General features: G+C 38.3%; 2 protein-coding genes across 3 annotated transcripts in view; one reads left to right on the top strand and one right to left on the bottom strand.

The window, feature by feature from the left end:
* The window catches only part of LOC124308771 (zinc finger protein 2-like), a 91,730-nt gene that overhangs the window by 6,158 nt on the left and 71,559 nt on the right, over positions 1-14,013 (top strand). The window lies entirely within an intron of this gene.
* Positions 9,642-12,190, bottom strand: LOC124308772 (putative per-hexamer repeat protein 5). 2 transcript variants are annotated; one of them, XM_046771810.1, is made up of 3 exons: positions 12,020-12,190; positions 10,773-11,917; positions 9,642-10,655 (listed from the first exon to the last, which is right to left on the bottom strand). In XM_046771810.1, exons 1-3 carry the CDS (start codon positions 12,154-12,156, stop codon positions 10,558-10,560), a joined length of 1,380 nt encoding a protein of 459 aa, XP_046627766.1. In that variant the 5' UTR covers positions 12,157-12,190; the 3' UTR covers positions 9,642-10,557. The 2 variants fall into 2 exon arrangements, with proteins under 2 accessions (XP_046627766.1, XP_046627765.1); XM_046771809.1 differs by having other exon boundaries at positions 9,642-10,772; positions 10,806-11,917.

The raw sequence follows: 14,013 nt of genomic DNA, 5'->3' as shown, positions 1-14,013 counted from the left end.
TCTTGACTGAGTTTTCTTGAGCCAGCAATTTAACCGGTTATCTCATTGGAAGAGTAAATAGGTGCGTAAATGTGAAAGGAGCAGTGCAGCACTACGAAGCCAGTAAGAGCGAGGCACACTCGACGGAAACAGAATTTTTTAAGCTCATTGATCCTCTTTACCAAACACCTAGCTATATGTTTAAATGTAGTGTAGGCAAGACATTTTGTTTGGATGTGATTTCCATGGTAAAATGACCGTATGGATCTGGATCATACAAAATTGAGCAGCCTTTGACTGAACAATATGCGGGAAATATTCGTCTCTGCAATAAGGACCGCCGGGTAGCAAAGCGTCGTGACGTGACCAGCAGCACATCTTTGAGTTGATTCTACCACATCGCGAATAATCACCGGTACCGTTAACTTCGTTACCGCTGTTTTCTACATCCGATCCGTCAGGGATTATTAAGGGGAATGCTTTCACTCTAGTGTGTTGATGAAAGCAGATTCAAGATTACGGAAAGATTGGAATAGCATAAATATACTGTACTGGAGGTCGAAGTGAACAAAGAATCGTGAAGAACGTGGAAGAGTAACTCGTATTTGTCTTGACGAATAAGAGAAAAATCCTCTTTTATTAGAAAGTATGAAGTCCCAACTGGGTCCAACTCGTTATACTATCGTGTTTACTCAACTGCAGAATTAGCCCTGTAGAATTCTTCCTCGAGTAACGGAAAGCACGATATCGATGGAGGTGCCCACTCGTATTCTCATTCGCTTCAACGTCCGATTCGAAAGTTTTCAATCCAGTTTCGAAAATTTTTGCGGAAGAGGAAACTGCAAACGGTCATAACGAAAATGAATCATTTCTCATACTCATGGTAACTGTTCGCACTCAATTTTATAACTGAAACTGGGACCTATGTTGAAAGTTCAATACGAAAGAATTGCACTGTTGAAAGGAAAGTTCACAATGTTCAATACGGTAAGCAAAGAAAACTAACAATGAGATATTCTTGATTATTACGTAAGGGACGTGAGACGATGATCCAATGATACGAAAACTGTTCAAACTAAAGTATGTGCTCTAAGCTGGTATTTTGATGCCATCATTATGAAAAGCATGCCTAAGTCTTCGATAACATGAAGTAGAAATGCGTTATAAGAAACAGTGACGTAGATTATAAAGAGTAAAAATTGATGCCTTGAGATTTGTATGCCCTCAGCAATTTATCGTAAAGGACAATTTGTCTCGTTCCGTTTCCAAATAACGAAATACACGAGATATCATGACAGGACAAATACCGACCGACGATTCGACATCCAGAATGAGTCTCCAGACAATGTCGGCAACATTAGAAATGATCGGATGAAGAACTCGCACTTGGGATTGCGAGAAAGGGGTCAGGGCAGCACCCTGCAAAGAACGAAAACCATGGTAGATGCAAAAAATACAAAACCGTGGATGCAAGTATCGCCACACGAAGAGCCAGCCAACCATAGCCCCGGTAAAAATGCTGAATAATTGAATCTGCCCGGTATTTATGGAGATCTATTTGGACCATAACCTCTGTGTCCGATCTGCGCCTGGACCTATTCGTTCGTTCGCACTTATCCGTTCGCAAAGGATACGAATAGATCCCTACCCTAGTAGCATTGCCTTCAGTTGCAAAAATTTGACGAGACTCTGTGGGAAATCTTTCTGCAGGGTCAAGACAGAACCTTCCCTGACAGGGAATTTTTGCCACCTGACAACAAACTTATGCAAGATTTCGAATAATGCAAATTGTGATGTCAAAATGTCAGACCCGCAGTCAAATGTGGAAGTAGACGCATCGGCTCTGAACTTGCAGCCTGTAGGCAGACTCAACTCAGAATGCTACTGGGATATAAAGACAAGTCCAATTTATCTGTCCAGCATTTTTATCAGGAAACCTGCTCGTATGCTCGTGGGCCATCGATCGAAGCACCACTACAGCAGTAAGCGGTGGCATGTGTCTGGATGAATGTCATACATACTTAAACTCATTGTTAGAAGACGGTATTTGATGGTAGTAAATATACTACTCTGACTAGGACGCGGATTTCATAGCAATTTTTGCTCTTCACTGAGTTAATATCATAGAATGAAAACTCAATAACTTACATGATGCAGATTCTCTCATTCATGGAATTTTTCGAATACCGTTCTTTCATTCGCCGTAAATTTTATCACGTTAGTGCAGATCATTTCCAATGATCGAGACCAGAAATACATTTGTACTCGATGTACAACCTGCAACTATCGTCGGTTCAAAGAATTGTCAATATTACTCATTTGCTGAGCAACCATCAAAATGACAGTCACCACAATAGCGTTCAACATTAGCGTGGCAATATCTTGACATAAATTTTGACTAGCTACCAAGTTTCCAGATACTGATTCGTAATCCAGCTCGTCTTAGCCGTGTTCTGTATTCACGAAACGTTGTGTTTGACTCAAAAGGAAACCTCTTCCTCCCACATCACCTCTTCTCGACTAATAATATACACGCCTGACTCCTTTGATGGAGCAGCCAAACTCTAGGTGGAGACGACTACCGTTGATACCCACACTACCTCTACGTAATTGTTAATTGAACCCAAATCGATTACTACCCATTATTGACGCGTCTTAACGCGGTTAATAGTTTAGTGTCAAATCGATTGCAAGAGTTACTGCCACGTGCAACAATTCTCCAATCAGCTTTGGATCTACCGTCGCTTACTCGATAAAACTCTTTGGCCTATACTCTCTGCAGAGAATCAAGAAGAGTAAGATAACAGGTCTAACACGACCTCGCAAATTAGAAGGCCTGTTGAAAACCAGTTGATAATTCAATTTTCCCAGTGATTTGACGTTCATATTTACAATGCTCAGTTCTATAAGGTCAGGAGTACGGATACTAAGTTGACGAAAGATGCAGTGAAAATTTGGTTGGGTAGGGAAACTTAGATGAGGTCAAATACTTGCATGCACTGACCATCTCTTACGAATAGTCCAACTACCTATCAGTCTTTCCATGAAAAAAGACACGGTTACTCCAGCCTATAGAAAAGTATGAGCGTTGAGTTAGCATCGACTACATAAACTTGGAATTGGAATCCAATGACTTTTTGAAATGCACATTACTCAGGGCATAAAGCTATGTCACGAAACAGCGAAAACCCCATTAATTCTACAGTAAAGTAGTTGTTGTCATAGGTTCAATGGAACAAGGCGTATCTGTTAGATTTGCAACTTTTATCACAAATGGCAATCGAAGTTATTAAGTGTTAAGAAATAATCAAATAATCGTATTTCTTGGACTATATTTTGCAAAATACGTTCAGTCGCAGCCGTGCTTTGAGTAAAATCTCAAGTTACGTTCCATTATGCAGTTTAAATCAGGGTTACGTGCATTACTGAAATTTAAAAATAGCGTTATTCAAATGACGAGTACTGTATAAATGGAAATGCTGAAATATACTTCAGACATTCTGACTCATAATCAGCATTCCACGAATATATTTTTCTAAGTTTATACATCAGCTTTAAGGAATTTGCAGAGTTTGGATCATAGCTGAAGTATTTATACAGTCGTCATCGTTCTAAACATCTTTAGTATTATTGACGGAAGTCCAATGATTGGAAATGAAAGTTGGCATACTGCTTTGTTTGACGATGAGTAAATAAAAATATTATTATCCCTTGGAATGGAACCGCCTCTTTACTCGTAGAGCGATCAAGCAAGAAAAGAACCGTACTATTACATTTTAATCTTCAGTGATATAAACGCGTTTTCAGAAGCTTGACACATATATTAAAGAGTTTTAGCTTTGTAGAGACGATTTTTCGTATTGAATTTAAAATCATAAAGTATATATAGTGAATTTAGTACCCTCTATGAGACATATCCAGACATTCATTGAGGAAAGTTAACAAATATTTTTTGCAATCGAAACACGAAATTGTCATTTAGAGTTAGGGTAATACTATCGAGTTTGTATATAGTAAACAAAAATCTTCGTAGGACACGAAATTGAAGTTAGTAGCGCTAACGTAACGAAATGTCAGAAAAATTATGCTAAGATATAGAATAACTTTGAAGCAGTTGATTTTGCAAAATATAAGTATATTAATCCCTAACACATGTTTCACTGAATTTCAGATAATCTTAAAATTGTAAATCAGTGAGTTCTCTGAAAAAGTATCGTTAAGTTAATGTTACAAACTTCAACTTCATCGACATTTGCAATCGAATTCAAATGCGCAGTATAGCTGTATAGTATACTTTATAGACGACGTTTTCACAATTATTTCAGCTGTAAACCTTGAAAGATAAACAAAAATGACCTCCAGACACAGTATCGGTTATCCTCTTCGAGCACTCAACATTTCAGTTTTGAAATTGTTTACAGACATGTGATCTTCGTTTGATTGAGTGTGACGCGTAAGTCATTTAAGACCGTGTTCGTAAATTGACTGCCAGTACTAAAAATTCCCTAGGACAGAGATAGAGCTGTCCATGAACTCGGCAGCGCAAAAGAGATAAAAGATTGCTGACAGTATTGTCAGTCAATTTTCGAACACGGCCTAAGAATATCAACTCACCTGAAAGGGGTCAACTAAGTAATCCAGCACTTTTATTCATTCAAACCACGTTATAGTATGCGACAAGTATGTTAATATCAGAACAGCCTTATCAAAAACTAGTTAATGGATTGCCTACTATACTTAAGAAATGATAAATGGTGATGAGATTGAATGCGCTGAAATCTCAATCGGAGAACTGGAAATCTTGAATGTAGATTCACACTGTATCAATGTCATCTAATTACGACGTGATCAGTAAATGAAAGAAGTTTGAGAGTAACAAAACTTTTTTTTTTAGATAATTCGCGTTCAGCCCATTTCAGTTTCACAATGCTTCTTATCACGAATTCGATATTCAGCTTGGCATTGAAAAAAAATAAAAAAAAATAAATAAATAAATAGTTTCTCGAGAGTGCTAACGTTGTGTTTACCAGGGAATGCCATACTTTCGGTTGCAGTGTACGTTGTCCGCAGATACACACATGTACGTGTGAATGCAGGAGTACCCTTATGATATATGGCGACTGGGCCACATGTTTCCCAACATTCATCACCACTAATGAGTTAAAGTATTTACGATTTTATTTTTCCGAGAGAATTCTACCGGCTGGATCCACGCTGGCCGGTATTCTCTCGCAGGATGTACTTGCCGCTATTTCCATTGTTCTTTGCTAATTTGTTAATGTCATCATTAATTTGACACGCCCAGACCAACGAAGGTTTTGTTCGCGTCTACCACACTTTTGTTGTTTCCCACTGTTTTGCCGTCTCACCCTGTTTCCTCATCTCACCAGCATTGATGCTGAAAAATTCAAATACCTCATCATTTCAACGAGAGTTAAAACCCTCTATTTATATTTAACAACAACCCTACTCAACTCACGTGTTAATGTGAAAAAATATGAATCTTGAACGTCATTTTTCTACAGAGTTTTCATTTTTATACAGTCAAGTAGCCTGCAGAAAAACGCGATCACCGCCAGATCTACAACGATGAGAAAAATATGTATACATGGTGGTGAAAATTTGTTTAAGCCTAACAGATACACATTTTATCGGTAGCTGTTTTTCCGATATGTACAAATTTCTAGTATCGATTTCTCTCACTATCGACTCGGCTAAAAACGGGTTCTCGGCAAAGTAAATACGGGCTCGACGTATTTCTTCATTCCTTATTCGCCAAACTCATTTCTTTCACCTTGTCTGACTTTCGCCAATTGTACTCCGTTTCTTAAAAAGAAGTGATACTTCATAGAGAATCGCAGCGTATTTTACGTGTACGTAAAATAAACACAATGTTACCATGTTTGCTGAAGAAATAATGTGCTCAATAAATTGAATGAAACATACGCGATGATTATATGTAAAATCGGTCAAAACACTATCATTAGGTACACGATTTTAAATATGACACAAACTTTCTAACGAGTTAAGTTACTATTCACCGATTTCAGCATGCCAAATTTTTCACGTTATGGTTAGCTGCAATTATTAACCGCACGCAGCTATTTGGTCTGTGAATAATGCGAGGAGTTATGACTTGAAGTGAGAAAGAACGATCACCGAATTTTAGCCCTTCAGTAAGACTAACGCGGTCTTTGGGTTAGGAATGGGGATTACTAAGGAGAGCTAAGCTCTTCTAGGTGTTACAGACTAGACCGGTCAACCGCTGAGAGGATAATTGGGTGAATAAAGGAAAGCGGGAACGTTTCCTCTGTAGCTTGAGTCGGTCTCTTGAACAGCCGATGCTATACTATGCCGCCTTCAGAATATCTTATTCAAAAAAGGCAGAAGATCGAGTCGAAAGTTAGATAAGTTGAACTTGGAGATGAACGTGTTTCTAATTGCTGTTCAACATCTCGACCAGCATATTTGATGATTTGATTGATTTGAGGAATGTGTAAGATACAAATTTAAAATGAAAACACGAAAACGAATTTCCAGCTAGAATCTAAAAGTCTTTTTTCTAAAATTGTGCAAAAACCATTTACGTATCCCACGAGGATAAACATATTTCGGTTAATACGTCGCAGCAGAATTATTATGCGAAATAACGATTCACTCTAGGTTAGAAATACAGACATACAAGATCCACTGGAAAGAAATGAAACTTTCCCTAAACAGATGCCAGAGACGTTGTATTCTTTTCTTTTATAACGAATATCATATACCTCGTATTAGAATTGAATTTACAGCATAGTTTCTGGTATATAATCCTGGAGTTTAATTGTAAAAAACATATTGCACTAACAGATTTTCAGTGATATTAAATTGCAAAAGATTTAGAAGGAATAAATACAAAATGGCCAGGCTGCCTGATTTCCGAAATTTAAATTTAAAACAAATCCGACCACAGCTTTAACGCAGCGAGTAAAATGTGAGTGCTACTAGTGGCCGAGGCATGTCAACATGTGTTGATCTTAATTACGCGAGAATAATGGGAAAGTAGTCCGCTGGTTGGTGAAAATGAGTTTTCCACCCGCGAGTTTCCCGAAGCTGGTAAACCACGGGCGAGCCTCGCCTCGCTCGGCACATTTTGGACCACGTACATCACAGTAGCCCGTATTTCTCATACATGGCCCAATTAAAACGGCAATCCCGCCTCAGTGACCACTCTCAACCACCCTTATAGAGGAGGTGGTCACATTGATGGGGAAAAGGTGGTTGCTCGACAGTGAGGAGGCTAATAGAATCGAACATACGCAGGAATACACGGGGCTCTTCACATGAACTCAACCACCCTTTATCGCCTGACATTTTCTACGTACTTTATAATCAAATGCCCGACAGTCTGTCCAAAATGAGTCTACGCATATTTCAGAATCGTTCATTTTCACCACTTTCATGGCTCATATTGCATCACTTTTCTCACCTATCCAGACTTTTTCGTCACCATCCAGCTAGAGGTCACTTTTTTTTAACCATATCACGATGATCTAGATTTCTTTTTCCGTTTTAGTGCATATATCGCCTTTATTAGGGTGGAGCGAAAATGCAAAATTTTTTAAAATCTTGTGCGAAAAAGTTGTAGGTACGCGTGTAAGTACAGAAAACTCTTTACCACATTCTAAAAGTGAAATCTTCAGGTATGGAAAAAGCTTTGAAGTTTTGATTTTATCGATCAATCCAAAATTCATGCTTTTCCCGTACTTATACACACGTATTCACGATCATTACGTTTACTTCTTTTGCATCAAATTGGGATATTCTCAAATGAACTGGAATTCATATCATTCTCGTTCATCATATATTGAAAAACCTACAAAAAAACGGAGTTATAGTGCTCAGAAATGTGATCTTTTGCATCCGGGCTTGGAACCGTCATAGGCAAAGTTGTTTCGTTTCCTTTTTTTGGCAATTTTTTTTAAACCTTTCTCTGATTTCTATTCACTTCTGATTGATTCAATATGATACTCTTTTTAACCCCATTAAAATAGATAACGTCTAATAAGTATCATCTAGGCACGACTTCACTATCAAACTGTTAAATAACCTATGAAGAGAAAACTGCGTCAATTCTTGACCAGTACGATGTTGTTTCAACGTCTTGTAACGAATTATATACATATATGTGTATGTATATTCGTACCAATTAGTTATTGACGAGAGAATATGCAACTACCTAACTTTGGGATATGGTAATGCAAGATATCGAGACGTAGATTTTCATTTAAAGTACGCATCGCTATGAATACATGCATTCATTCAAGGCGTTACTGAAGTGCATATATAGGTAAAAGGAGAGCAATATCACATTTTGGTATACATGCAGAGTTTTGACACGATGTACCAGAAAAAGACATAGAAAGATATACATTCATTCAAATCTAAAATACGCTGATCGGCCTGGAAATTTATAAATGTTTAATTAATTTGATTCTATGGAAGGAAAACAGGAATCCTGTTTCAAGTGACTATAAGTAATACAAAATTCTTTGACGCTAAATTAACAGGACTATCAAAGGACTACGATAATTAGATTACGGTTTACACACTCTTAAATTTACAGTACGTAACTCTATAAACGATTATCATTACGAATTGCGACATAATACGATTAAAATTCATATTGGTCGACGGAGATCTTTGATGAGCTGCTACGTGCTCTAGAGATGATATATTGTTGCCGATGAAGGTCTTCAGCATGCTCGCTCAGGATCCGTAGTAATATACGTTAAACGTCATGACATTTGCCAAGTGTTTTATGTTATGCTGACTATAAAATTGGTTCGCTAATCGTAGACTACATTTTTAACCTTTTAAGGACGGGGATTTTTACGTTGAAATCGACCTTTTATTTTACACGAAATTTATGTATAATATCAACGAATTTCTCACGTGGAGTGTCCGACCAACCCAGTGGTCGAAATATCGACCACTCCCGTCCTTAAAAGGTTAATAACTAAGTATGGAAAATAATGGTACGATACTGCGAGGTGTTTATATATTGCGACTCATCGCTCAGGTATCTTCCCGTATTTTGGCGACTTTACTTTTGCTTGACCCCTCGAGCTGTCGGTATTATAGAACCAAGTACTCAATTTCTTATTCCTGTTCGTTCCTTTGACAAACTGTCACTTGTTTTATACTTACGATTATTTTGAGTTTGTGTACCGTGTTTGAGTTTTAAGACATATTCAGTGAAGCTGTTTGGTTACCCAGGACTATCCGAGTTGTTTTACCATTTGGTTGAAGTGACAACTACTCGTACGAATAAATCCGCAACTGCAGGCCGCTGACAAAAAGGGTCACCTCATCTCTTAAGAATTCAACTCAGGTTTTCATACTTTTTATTGTTTATTATTAGGTCTCTCATCATAGGTTAATTTCACCTCACTTGACCATATCTTTAACTATATTATTGTATTATTCACAGATATTTTTCTCTTCTATATTATCAGCATGTAAAAAAATGTAGAAAGCCGAAAAATTAAATGAATTGTGTAAAAATGCATAGTGTTATACAATATATATATAATTACAGGCAAAATTTTAAAATATGATAAAAAGAAATTACACACATTAGATAGGTAGAAATTATACTTTCCTTAGTTATGATGAAAATATCATATGAAAATAAACTTTTAATCATTAGACTTGTTGAACAACCTCCAGTATAATAACACTTTTCTTACGTCGTCTATTTTATTAAAATCACGAGCATTTTCGGTTTTTATTTTGTAATTTCACCTATCATTACTGATTTTTATAAGACTATGTTTCGCTCGAGGTTCCTGAGCTAGAGTTTCTTAAGTCATACAATATGCGATCATTAGTGTTACGGATTTTTATTGTGTTTATTCCCCAATTAATTTGACAATTCTTTCAAGTGTTGAATTACCTCGGGGTTTGTAAAGAATAGCATATGAAAGTTATTTTCCAGATACCCAATATAATACAGCTGAAGTCTTATCTACTTTTATATTTAGTTTGAAGGATGCTTTATCATCACCTCAACGTTTTCCTTTCCATCCACAATCAGTGGCAAGCTTATATTCGAAATTTGACATTAATTGTATCGGCTTAAATCTAAAATTCTCTAGTTTGATTAGTGAAGTTTGCAATCTCCGATAACGTAAGGATGAGCTGATTCCCCGTATCCCGAGGACGGACTGTTTTACGAAGCACGTAGTCCAATATTGTCCAAAACGAAGTGATGAATTCGCATATGTACGAAATGAGTATGTCATACTAATAGAAAAAAGTAGTGATAATGAGCTCGATAAGTAGTGACTTTGAAAATATACCGATCCAAATATAGGCAGAAGAAAAGAGAACGCAATGAACTCTTGCTGATATAATACAGGTCTAGAATTAAGACAAATCAAAACAACCGAACGAGAATTAAACAAAAGATGAAGATAGTCGTGGATTCGAAACAACTTATTCGAAAAATAGCTAGTATCCATCACTTCAACTCACACGTGGACTGACGTAATAATTCGTATGATCGGAGAGAGTTCTTCACTCAATCCACTATCATTAGAGATTAATGCAAACTTCGATCTCAGCATTGCATGGTGAACCGCCTGTATTGCCCGATGTACCTGTTCCAGTGCCACTGGATGTAGTTGAATTACTTGTTCCAGTGCCACTCGGTGTAGTTGAACTACCAGTTCCAGTGCCACTGGGTGTAGTATTAATGCAAACTTCGATCTCAGCATTGCATGGTGAACCGCCTGTATTGCCCGATGTACCTGTTCCAGTGCCACTGGATGTAGTTGAATTACCTGTTCCAGTGCCACTGGATGTAGTTGAATTACCTGTTCCAGTGCCACTCGGTGTAGTTGAACTACCTGTTCCAGTCCCACTCGGTGTAGTTGAATTACCTGTTCCAGTGCCACCAGGTGAAGTTGACGTTCCTGATCCAGTATTCCCAGGTGTACTTGACTTTCCTGATCCAGTATCACCAGATGTACTTGACTTTCCTGATCCAGTATCCCCAGATGTACTTGACTTTCCTGATCCAGTATCCCCAGATGTACTTGACTTTCCTGATCCAGTATCACCAGATGTACTTGACTTTCCTGATCCAGTATCCCCAGATGTACTTGACTTTCCTGATCCAGTATCACCAGATGTACTTGACTTTCCTGATCCAGTATCCCCAGATGTACTTGACTTTCCTGATCCAGTATCCCCAGATGTACTTGACTTTCCTGATCCAGTATCACCAGATGTACTTGACTTTCCTGATCCAGTATCCCCAGATGTACTTGACTTTCCTGATCCAGTATCCTCAGTTGTACTTGACTTTCCTGATCCAGTATCCCCAGATGTACTTGACTTTCCTGATCCAGTATCACCAGATGTACTTGACTTTCCTGATCCAGTATCCCCAGATGTACTTGACTTTCCTGATCCAGTATCCTCAGTTGTACTTGACTTTCCTGATCCAGTATCCCCAGGTGTACTTGACTTTCCTGATCCAGTATCCTCAGGTGTACTTGACTTTCCTGATCCAGTATCCCCAGGTGTACTTGACTTTCCTGATCCAGTGTTATCCTTTCCACTTTTTGTCTCACCGCCTTTGCCCGTTTCATCATCACACCCTTCGCCATTTACAGGCCCCGTTGATGACTGGGACTTTGACTGAGATTCAGATTCTGTCTTCGATTCTGACCCAGAGCTTCCAGATTTTGCCATTGATTCAGATTTTGCCTCCGATTCTGACCCATGGTTTCCAGATTTTGCGGATGATTCAGATTTTGCCTTCGATTCTGACCCAGAGCTTCCAGATTTTGCCATTGATTCAGATTTTGCCTCCGATTCTGACCCATGGTTTCCAGATTTTGCGGATGATTCAGATTTTGCCTTCGATTCTGACCCAGAGCTTCCAGATTTTGCCATTGATTCAGATTTTGCCTCCGATTCTGACCCATGGTTCCCAGATTTTGCGGATGATTCAGATTTTGCCTTCGATTCTGACCCAGAGCTTTCAGATTTTGTTGATGATTTAGCTTGACTACTTGCTTCAGAACTTGATTGCGTACTCGATGGGTTAGAACCACTAGACGGCATGCTCCCTACCAAATGGTAGCAGAGAGCAGCGACGAGTACTAGTATAATTATTTTACTCATCTTTAGCTTAGGTGACTTTGTAGCCGTGTAACTCCTACACCTTCCAATTCTTTCTTTTTATACTTGTCCCCGATGAACGCCTGAAGTAAATCATACCATTTCTTCTCTAAGTTCATTTGAATAAATGTTATGACATGACAGGTACCCAGACAATACAAAATGCGTGAGGAAAATTCCAGCATCATGACATCCTTGCGCGTGCATATGCTACACTGCGATAAGACTGCAGAAATATTGTGATATTTAGCTTGCATTCACAATATTTGATATAGATTGCAGCGATATTGTGATATTTAGTTTACATTAACAATAATTTAGACATATTGCAGTAACAAACTCAACCGTTCATCACAGAATGATATTTTTCAGATCTGCGATCATAATATGGCTAGAGTTAATCATCGAGTCGACTTGAGTCAAATACGTAATTGTATAATAGATATCTCCGTTTCGTTTTTAATAGATTCGCATAATTATTTTGAAAATTCTGATTCATAGAACTGCTTCTTAAAAGCAAGTATTCAAAAAAATTACTTTTTCTTCACACTGTCGATTTGTTGACTTCATTTTGTATCCCATTCTTACGTATATAAGGAACTGTGAACTTTAATACAATTGAGGAATGTTACACTGAAGTACAGTATTCCTTCTGAAAAGGGCCTCTCTGAATAGAACAGCTTTTCCTAATCCTTCCTCGAACACTTTCCCCACTACATATATCTGTTTACGAGTGTTGGACGGTTATCTCTGGACACGAACACGCGGTTCTATTTCGAAGTTAAGCCGGAGGCCGCATCAAGTCCACCTCGAGCTGTTGGTGGGGAGAAGTAATTTCCAAGAATGATATTTCCCTCAACTCCTTCGAGTAGCCCTATTCGGAGTGAATACTGTAGTTGCAATGATTTCCTCTTCACTTTCCATCACCCGCATTGTGTCGCTGACCTGCACTGTGTCAACAATTCAGCATAATTTAAAGTACACAATGCGCACAGTCTACAATGCCAGCCAGTACAATGCGAATTTAACTTCCAGTAATTTTTTAGTAAATTCCTTAATAAGGAGATTGTAATCGCAATCACGGTCCCCTCGAATTTTTACGAATACTTTCGAAACGGTGCATCCAAATCGTTTTTCCTCGTGTTTTCGGATATTTCTCGAAAAATAAATTCCGATGAAACCGTAAAATCACTCAAAATCGGCAAAGTTTTTAGGTCTTGTGAATCGGCAAATGTTGGTTTGTCAGTGATGTCGATTGAAATTGGAACCGAAGCATTTTTCATCCAAGAAAGGGCATAATAGCTCCACTTTTCATGCAGTTCCGAACAGACAGACCGCAAAATATGTGCATTTCTTACTGGGGCGAAGAAACAGCATGGTTTCTAGATAATTGTGACAAGTGGCGATTTGTCCATTCAACTAGGAACTATGATAATCAGAGCTTTCATGCGTTGCCGTCAACGTTTGAGAGATGGCGCATCAGGCGACCTCATAATGGCAACGTTGACAATCACCGATTGACCCATGGAGTCTACACAAGGAGGCCGAACTCCACGTAACCAAATAACTGCCCAAAATAAGATGGCACTGTTATACCTTATGCGCCGAAGACTGTAAAGTGATAGTTTGAATTGAAAAATTTCTACCAATTCCCTTGTGAGATCACCGATTGATCGATCTTGGGCATCCCTGCGATCAAAGACACTTTGGTGCAAAAGGAACACCAGCGACCCTAATGGTACACAAAATGAATCTAATAAGTACGATTATTATGACAAATTGTGAAAATTCTCCCATTTGAGTTCAGTCAACTTGTGTAGTCTCCATGGATTGACCGATCAACGTCTACGTGAGGTTGCC

This window comes from Neodiprion virginianus, chromosome 7 (genome assembly GCF_021901495.1).
Source record: "Neodiprion virginianus isolate iyNeoVirg1 chromosome 7, iyNeoVirg1.1, whole genome shotgun sequence".
NCBI classification, from domain to species: domain Eukaryota; kingdom Metazoa; phylum Arthropoda; class Insecta; order Hymenoptera; family Diprionidae; genus Neodiprion; species Neodiprion virginianus.
Note: the sequence above shows the minus strand (reverse complement) of the source record. Positions and strands in the feature narration are given on the sequence as shown.